General features: G+C 51.2%; 1 protein-coding gene across 1 annotated transcript in view; it reads left to right on the top strand.

Annotated features, from left to right (window-relative positions):
* ARRDC1 (arrestin domain containing 1) overlaps positions 1-9,116 on the top strand; it is a 48,767-nt gene extending 39,651 nt beyond the window's left edge. The window contains exons 7-8 of the mRNA XM_068249187.1: positions 1,994-2,405; positions 4,795-9,116. Coding sequence (XP_068105288.1) covers positions 1,994-2,405; positions 4,795-4,853 — 471 coding nt within the window. The 3' untranslated portion in view covers positions 4,854-9,116. The remainder of the gene's footprint in view (positions 1-1,993; positions 2,406-4,794) is intronic.
* Positions 9,117-9,343: the final 227 nt, after the last annotated feature.

Here is a 9,343-nt window from a genome sequence, read left to right as displayed (position 1 = left end):
GGGCAAGGCTGGTGGAGGGGTGTGGATGGCGGAGGGGAGGAAGGGGTGAGGCTGGCGGATGGGTGAGGATGGAAGGTGGAGGGGAAGGGAGGGAAGGGCGAGGCTGATAGAGGCAGAGGTGAGGATGGCAGGGGAGGGGTGAGGATGGCGAATAGGAGGTAGGGCAAGGCTGGCGGAGGTAGAGGTGAGGATGACTGAGGGGAGGGAGGGGCAAGGCTGGTGGAGGGGTGAGGATGGTGGAGGCGAGGATGGCAGGGGAGGGAGGGGCAAGGCTGGTAGAGGTGAGGAATGGCAGGGGAGGGAGGGGTGAGAATGGCGACGAGGAGGTAGGGCAAGGCTGGCGGAGGTAGAGGTGAGGATGACGGGAGGGAGGGGCAAGGCTGGTGGAGGGGTGAGGATGGTGGAGGGGAGGGAGGGGCAAGGCTGGTAGAGGCAAGGATGGTAGGGGAGGGAGGGGTGAGGATAGCGAAGAGGAGGTAGGGCAAGGCTGGTAGAGGTGAGGATGACGGAGGGGAGGGAGGGGCAAGGCTGGTAGAGGCGAGGATGGCAGGGGAGGGAGGGGTGAGGATGGCGAAGAGGTAGGGCAAGGCTGGCGAAGGTAGACGTGAGTATGACGGAGGGGAGGGGCAAGGCTGGTGGAGGGGTAGGGATGGCGGAGAGGCGGGAGGGTCGAGGGGAAGGTGGGTTGAGGATGGGGGAGGGAGAGGCGAGTCTGGCAGAGGGGAGGGAGGGGCGAGCAGCACTCAGACGCATTTACTGTAGCAGTAAAGTGACTCTCTCAGCACATGGAGGTGCAGGGCCCCAAAACAAGACGATTGTAAAAGTGAAACTTTGGCATTGTTTAAATTACTATATACGTGAAATATTACAATTATTAAAGGGGCACTACAGCGAAAAACTGTAAAATTTAAAATATGTGCAAACATATACAAATAAGTACATTTTTTTCCAGAGTAAAATGAGCCATAAATTACTTTTCTCCTATGTTGTTGTCACTTACAGTAAGTAGTAGAAATCGGACAGAAGCGACAGGTTTTGGACTAGACCATCTCTTCATGGGGGATTCTCAGCTATATATTTATTTTCAAAAGCACTTAGTGAATGGCAGCTGCTCTGTCCAACTGCCAAAAAACTGTGTAGCGAGCAGGGAAGCTGGCCAGCATCATTGTTTAAATCCTTTTTAGGGAATATCTTTATAAAGAATAAAAGCCTTGCTGAGAATCCCCTATGAAGAAATGGACTACTCCAAAACCTGTCGCTTCTGGCAGATTTCTACTACCTACTGTGACAGCAACATAGGAGAAAACTAATTTTACTCTGGAAGAAATGTACTTCTTATTTGTATATGTTTGCACATATTTTAAATTTTACAGTTTTTCGCTGTGGTGCCCCTTTAAACAGGCAATGCTGGACCTGCGCAGTGGGGAGGGGAAACCCAGCATGCTTTGCAAACTCCCCAGCATTCCTTTCAATGGAGAGGAGATGCAAATTATCACACGTTACATGACTGAACTTTGAAGGAGGTCCCAGCAAAAGTGTCTGTCGTCAGCATTGTGTGTTTGTGGTGATTAAGGATGTAAATTACTTTCCAGGTTTCCTGGTGTCTCCGCGGTTACCTGATCCCACCACCTGCAGACTTATGACACCTGCATATAGCAGCTGCTGAATTTACTGCACAGCATGCTGGGAGCTGAGTCTCTGGGAAGCGGTGGATGGATAATTACAGGCCAGAGCTCAGCAGGTCCGCTCAGAGGCTGTTACTGACAGTGTGTAGCGGCCTGACAACTCCGCCCTCTTCCCAGCCTGATGCAGATGCTGGGCTGCCTGGTGGCTGCGCACACAGTCCCTCTCTTGAATTGGGAACTGCAGGCTTGCGGTCGTGTGACCACGCTGGTTATTGGTCTGGAGCTGTTGTGAAATGTAGATTAGGGACAGTTTTAGGACTTTCCTGCACATTAAGTCCTCTGTAAGCTTTCCCTTTGTTTTCCTGCAGGTGACGGTGAAGAGTCCGGACGTTTCGGTGACATTGCCCATCTACATTGGAAATATTCCGGTCAGCCAGACGCGCCTCGGACTGAGACAGCCCTCTATATCACACGCACCAGTGCCCGTCATCCCCTCAGCGCCCCCTGCTGACGAGGGCCAGGCTGGCAGCACCCAGGCCATGGACAATGTATCTATCCCCACCAAGTGCCACTCCCAGCAGCAAGCGAACACCCCGTTCTCCTACGCCCCGAACATCAGCTTCCCAGACTCGCAGGACCTAGGCTCGCCCTCACGCCCCACCCTCTGCCTGTCCACCGGGGCCACCGTACCGTACTATGCAGAGGGGGCCGTCATTCCTGTGCCAACCGCAAGCACGCTAATCCTACCCCCGGAGTACAGTACATGGGCGTATCCCTACGGTGAGTGACCCGGGAATATCCTGGGGGGAGGAGGGGCAAGGCTGGCAGAGGGAGGGGACAGGATGACTGGGGGGGGGGGGGGGGGGTGTAGGGTAGGGTGAGTGACCTGGGAATATTCTGGATGGGAGAGGGGCAAGGATGGCAGAGGGGGAGGGGACAGGATGACTGGGGGGGTAGGGTTAGTGACCCGGGAATATTCTGGATGGGGGAGGGACAAGTCTGGCAGGGGGAGGGAGGGACAAGGCTGGCAAAGGGAGGGGTGAGGCTGGCAGAGGAGGAGGGGACAGGATGACTGGGGGGGTAGGGTGAGTGACCCGGGAATATTCTGGATGGGGGAGGGACAAGTCTGGCAGAGGGAGGGGTGAGGCTGGCAGAGGGGGAGGGGACAGGATGACTGGGGGGGGGGGTAGGGTGAGTGACCCGGGAATATTCTGGATGGGGGAGGGACAAGTCTGGCAGAGGGAGGGGTGAGGCTGGCAGAGGGGGAGGGGACAGGATGACTGGGGGGGTAGGGTGAGTGACCTGGGAATATTCTGGATGGGGGAAGGGTGAGGATGGCAGAGGGGGAGGGAGGGACAAGGCTGGCAAAGGGAGGGGTGAGGCTGGCAGAGGGGGAGGGGACAGGATGACTGGGGGGGGGGGGGGGGGGGGTACGGTGAGTGACCCAGGAATATTCTGCCACCATTTCTGCTCTTCAGCTTAGAATACTCTCCTGTAACAGTACTGCTGGGGGCGAGAGCAGAGCGCTATATTTATATTCCCAACTCTCACCCTGACTGCATTGTGACCGCACAGCCTGGTCTTCTGGGAGTGGAGGTGTGGCTATTGCTGAGGCTCCTCCTACCAATCAAATAAGGAGTGGCCACAGCAGCCACTCCCTTTCCCTGACGCAGCAGTGTTTGGATAGGTATTGTCTCTGCCATCTGTAGCGGGAAGGTGTAGGGTTGGGGAATGGGGCAGAAGGTGGATAGCTGAGGGCAGTGGGGACACGTAAAAATCAATTCCATCATTGAGGGTTTTACTATCAGAAATCTGTATGGATTAGAGAGGTCCGTCCAGCAGTTCTAGGCAGGGTTCCATTTTTTGCATGCATTTTTCACATTAACATTCATATGTAAAATTTTGCATGCTCTGAAATCACGCATGCGAAAATGTGCACACACGTGAATTTTAATGTGAAAAACGCATGCAAAAAACTGCACGTTTTCTGCTAATTTACATGATGTTGTGTTTAAATCTTTTATTTTATTCAAAATGTTTACAAGCTGAACACATTTTGTGATCCAAAGAATGAGATTGTCTAGCACTATAGTTTTCATAGCAAGTTGTTGCTACAAAGTGCAGTTGTGCAGAAATGGTAACAATAGGTGAGCAATAACCATGCAAGTCAGATGCAAGCAGTGCATAAATGGCAGGCTTCTTACTTGTGCACAGCGGCCTTCGGATGAAACTTTGCATTTCATGAAAAACCTTTTTCGTTTATAACGGTAGCCATACACCTACTGATGAGGGGCAGATTCGATCTAGAGACCAATCTCTCTCTAATCGAATCTGATTACACCATACACCACAGGCCGATTTTCCGATTTCAGCACAAATTCTTTTTGGAATCGGCCTTGTGACGTTGCATCTGCCGCTTTGCCGCCCCCAGCGCTGATGTTCAGTGTCCCATGCCCAGTCCACTATACTGCACTTTACCTGTTTGGTGTCTGCTGCTGGCTCTGTCCTCAGTTCGGCAACCATGTGGGGCACTTGTATGGACAAACGTAGATTGTTTATCGTGTGTCAGACACCCACGTGCATGCTGGCAACCACGTGGGACGCGTGTATGGACGGAGCCAGCGGCAGACGCGGACGGGTAAATTAAAGTGCAGAAGGGGGGGGTTGCGCTTGTCGCTCACCCTGATATAGCTCGCCGTTAGTGCTGCGCACCTGATTGACCACAACAGCCCAACATCTTGCAGCATGTCTTATTGACATGCTCTGCCCAAAATTGGTCGCATCATTGATCGGGCATGCACGTGGCGGCCGCCAAGTCGATAAAGGTCAGTGTTCTCCCCAGAATTTTTTTCCAACCGGGTGGCATGAGAAAGTAGCCGGGTGGGGCGAGATGAGAATGCTGGGCAGGTGCTTCTCTGCACAACTCAGCTTACAGCATAGGAGGAGGTGAGCTGATGACAGCCGGGTGCTCACCAAATACTAGCTGGGTGGAGCACCCGCCTAAAAGAGCCTGGGGAGGACACTGGATGTATGGCCACCTTTAAAAATTGACCAAGATTTTCAAATTCAAAACGCATTGCAGAAGTGTAAAATCTGGGTGTAGTATGCTGGTGCTGAAGTGGTTAATGAAAGTTTGCATATTAATGAGGTTTGTTTCCCTCCCCCCTAGATGCTCCACCCTCCTACGAGCAGAGCTGCAACGAGGCCGGAGTCAGCAATGGGAACTGAGCGCCCCCTTGTGGCTATACCTGGAAGCACTCCTGACTCTTTATTCTGATTTTAGTTTTGGGGATGGCGTTCCTCTCGTGCAATCTCACCTTATTCTGGAGGAGGGGAGCCGTTGCCGGACTTCAGTCGCCGTGCCGCTTCCTGCGCCCGGTGCCACCGAGAGGAACGTCCGGACGCCATCGTCTGATGCACCTGTGATGCCTTAACAATAATGAACATTCTAAGATATCTCTATATAGATGTGCGAATATCTCAAGTGCCGCGGGGACACTGTGCGAAGCGCGCCTTCCGCTGAGGTTTTACATGGAATAATTTTTTTTTTTTTTTTAAATGGCGATTTTTCTGGGGCACCGCTGTCGTTTGTGGGTGGAATTTGTTACGTTCCTTTCGATTCGCAGGAAGAACAATTGAGTGATGAGAGAGATGGGCATAAGGCCGCAGCAGCCAATCAGGCCACAGGTCAGGACAGGTGGGAGGCACAACATGGATTGGTGGAGTGGTGCATGCTGGGTGGATGGTATCCCAGCATGCACCACTCATCACAGGGCAAATACTAAAGCTGCTCTTGCCGTTTCCGTATCTGGCGAACTATAAACTGTAAAAGGTCAAATCTCTGTGAACGTCCTGCTGTGAACCGATAGTACATTGGGGTATCATCCAGGAAATGGGGGTATTCCAATCAGAAAGCCCCCCCCCCCCCCCCACACACACTATTTACGTTAATCGGAGGACCTTGTCATATTTTGCAGGCTGGTAGCGTACTTACAACACCGCGCTCCTAGGTCTTTTGGTTGACGCCGACTAGGGATTGATCAATGAGATGCAAATATTTCTAAGTTTATGCAAATTTAGGAAAATTTTTATGCAAATGTATGCAGCTATAAAATAGACTAAAGGTTCGTATACACGTCCGATAAAGATCGTTCGTTACGAACGATTCGTGACGTTTACACGATATTCAAATTAGACCGAAAAGATCGTTCGTAATGAACGATTGTGTACACACGTGAACGATATAAGTATAAAGTACTGAACGACGAACGATTAAAAAATGCGTGCGCAAACGGAAGTGACGTTATGATAAGCAATAAGAACATGCGTTATCGGACGATCTTTGTACACACTGCAACGATTGAACGATTATCTTTCGAAAAAATCCGCCGGGTTGGATCGGTCCGATTGAACGATAACGATCGTTATCGTTCACAAAAACGATCGTTCACACTTTTTGAACGCACGATTATCGTTCCGATTGTCGTTATCGTTCGTTTTTGAACGATCGTTATCGTACGTGTGTACTCAGCTTTAGTCCCCTCAGGTTTAAACTGATTGGACCAATTTTAAGCTGAATATATTTGCATTAAAATGTACATAAATTTGCATGAACTCGGAAATATTTCTCATCTCATTGATGCTCCCTAAAGCCGGCCTCTGAGTGACTCCTCCTCCCGGGAGATACTTACCTCTGCTACATGTGGCGTTGGTGGAGCGCTGAGTGTGACTCCTCCTCCCGGGAGATACTTACCTCTGCTACATGTGGCGTTGGTGGAGCGCTGAGTGACTCCTCCTCCCGGGAGATACTTACCTCTGCTACATGTGGCGTTGGTGGAGCGCTGAGTGTGACTCCTCCTCCCGGGAGATACTTACCTCTGCTACATGTGGCGTTGGTGGAGCGCTGAGTGTGACTCCTCCTCCCGGGAGATACTTACCTCTGCTACATGTGGCGTTGGTGGAGCGCTGAGTGTGACTCCTCCTCCTGGGAGATACTTACCTCTGCTACATGTGGCGTTGGTGGAGCGCTGAGTGTGACTCCTCCTCCTGGGAGATGCTTACCTCTGCTACATGTGGCGTTAGTGGAGCGCTGTGACTCCCCCCCCCCCCCCCCCCCGGGAGATACTTACCTCTGCTGCATGTGGCATGAGTGGAGCGCCCATTTCTTACCACAGAAATCAGAAACTCTGCGACATGTAGGGAACAGAACGCTGGAACTTTCCACGCCGGTCTATGAGATGCTGATTCCGGGGCTAGTCTAGTTTAGGGGACTCAGCGGGAAACTTCAGACAAGCGCCACACACTTTGCAACCACACTTTGCTGCTCCAGCGCCGTTAAATTTACTGAAAGCTACACAGACCTGTAACGAAATAATTTCCCTAACGAAATAGGCAAAAAAAAGGATACTTGCCAAGTAGGAGGCTCTGGCATGGAGTTTCCTGTCTGGCAGCCATCTTGCCTCGCTGCTCTGAGCCATTCCTGGCTACTAATCGGTTCATTTTGTTGCTGAATGTAAAAAAAAGAAACAAAAACAATCCTTGACAGAACTTGTGCAACCACTTCACCTGGTGGTGGAAAAGGGTATAACCTTAAATGATTTTTAATTTTATGTATTTTAATTGCATAACTTGCTTTACTGCAGGGGTCTCAAACTCGCGGGCCATTTGCGGCCCTCGGTACAATATTTTGTGGCCCGAGCCGGCAAAAGCGACACGGAAGCGATCTATTTTACCTTATAGTTCGCTTCAGTGCTCCCAAGTAATCCGCCGCATCCCCGCAGCTAAACGAGGGCTGCAGAGCCCCCAAATCCCCCGGGCAAACATCTACGACTGCGCTGAGGGGCAGAGCTTCCAGCTGTAGCTCTGCCCCTCCTGACGTCAATCGCTGCACGTGTCGCCGCCTCTCCCCGCCCCTCTCTGTGAAGGAAGAGTGAGAGGGGTGGGCAGAGGCGGCGATCCGCCGCGAATGACGTCAGGAGGGGCAGAGCTGAAGCTGAAAGCTCTGCCCCTTCCAGGAAATGCCGGCGGATTGCCCCCCGGGCGATTTTGGGGGCTCTGCAGGCCTCATTTTGCGGCGGGGACACGGCGGATTACTTGTAATGGGAGCACTGAAGCGAACTATCAGGTAGGACACTTCATGTTCAGAAGAAATAATTAAAACTGTTAATGACATTTGAGGACTTTTTTTGTAAAATTCCTTATGCGGCCCAGCCTCATCCTGACTTTGCCTCCTGCGGCCCCCAGGTAAATTGAGTTTGAGACCCCTGCTTTACTGGAATCAATGGTCCCCTTTCCCGCTCGCTGTCCTCGCTTCCCTCAAACAGCTTTGTATTTCAATCTGAAGCCCAGGCGGAGCGTGGCAATAAAACGACTCCTCTAATAGTTGCATGTTCTATCCCTGTGTTATTTTCCAAATTCTGTCAAAAAAAATGTTTTTCTACATTTTTACTCTGCAACAAAGCAACCAATCAGGAGCCGGATCAGCAGAACGAGGCAAGATGGCCGCCACACAGGGAACGCCGCCATTCTAGAGCCTCCTACTCGGGAAATATCAGTTGTTTGTTTTTTTTCTTGATTACAGATTTCATCAGGAAAATGATTTGGCTAGAAGTTTACATCATTTTTATCAAATGTAACGGCGCTGGATCTGCGAGATTCGTTTGTGAGGTGAGTGTGGCGGTCGCTAGCCTGTGAGAGTCCCGCTGGGTCCCCTAAACTAGACTCATGCCTGCGTGATGGCTTGCATGCAAATTCTATGTGGATTGACTGCAGCTTGGAATTTGGCCAGCCAGATTCCACAGGAAGTGCATCCGACTGACCACATTTCCAAGCCGCATACAATACGCATGAACTCTGCATGCAAGCCAGTCATTAGCCTCTCACTGACCTTCCCTTCTGGGCTGCAAAGCATTGCATTAGTGAAGCACCAGAGAGAGAGTTCCCTCCGGCCGGTGGGGAGTTTCCTCCTCCTGGCTGCCGGTGGGGGTTTCCTTCCTCCCGGTTGCCGTTGGGGGTTTCCTCCTAGCTGCAATTGTGGATTTGCCCCTCCTGGTCTCCATGGGGGGGGGGGTTCCCTCCTCCTCCTCCCGGCCGCCGTTGGTGGTAGCTGTGGTGAATTTTGTTGTTGGGAAAGATAAGTAAATCCTGTTTTCAGAGCATTCCTCTGCTCCCTGAATTATTCGCGGGCTGCGATATTTGAGGACTGTGATATTTTGCCTCAGGCTGGCGGCTGTTAAGTTTCTGGTCGTTCCTCCACATCAGAAGCGAATTCTTCTCCTCTCCTTTTCTTCTTCGGAAGCGAGGCGAGTCCTCTGCACCTTATCACTTTTAGTCTCATTCACAATCGAATGATGTGTAAAACTATTAATTTAATCTTTTTATTTTGTTTTAACGTTTGTCCTGTGTGCAACTAAATCTCTATTGTTTTTATGTATCTTATTTTTACTGCTGTTTCACTACCAAAAATCTCATTAAAATACTTAATATTTTGTAGCAACTGGTGTTACTGAAAGTGTGTGGATGGGGGTGCGATGCTGGGGTAGGCGGTGGTGATGCCAGGGGAGGCGGTGCGGATGATGGTGGGGTATGCGGTGGGATAGCAAAGTATAGGTGTCCCCAGTACAGGTAGCCAGGTTTAGGTGTCCCCGGTATAGGTAGCCAGGTATAGGTGCCCCCAGTATAGGTAGCCAGGTATAAGTGCCCCCAGTATAGGTAGCCAG

The sequence above is a fragment of the Hyperolius riggenbachi genome, chromosome 8, assembly GCF_040937935.1.
Source record: "Hyperolius riggenbachi isolate aHypRig1 chromosome 8, aHypRig1.pri, whole genome shotgun sequence".
Classification (NCBI taxonomy): domain Eukaryota; kingdom Metazoa; phylum Chordata; class Amphibia; order Anura; family Hyperoliidae; genus Hyperolius; species Hyperolius riggenbachi.
Note: the sequence above shows the minus strand (reverse complement) of the source record. Positions and strands in the feature narration are given on the sequence as shown.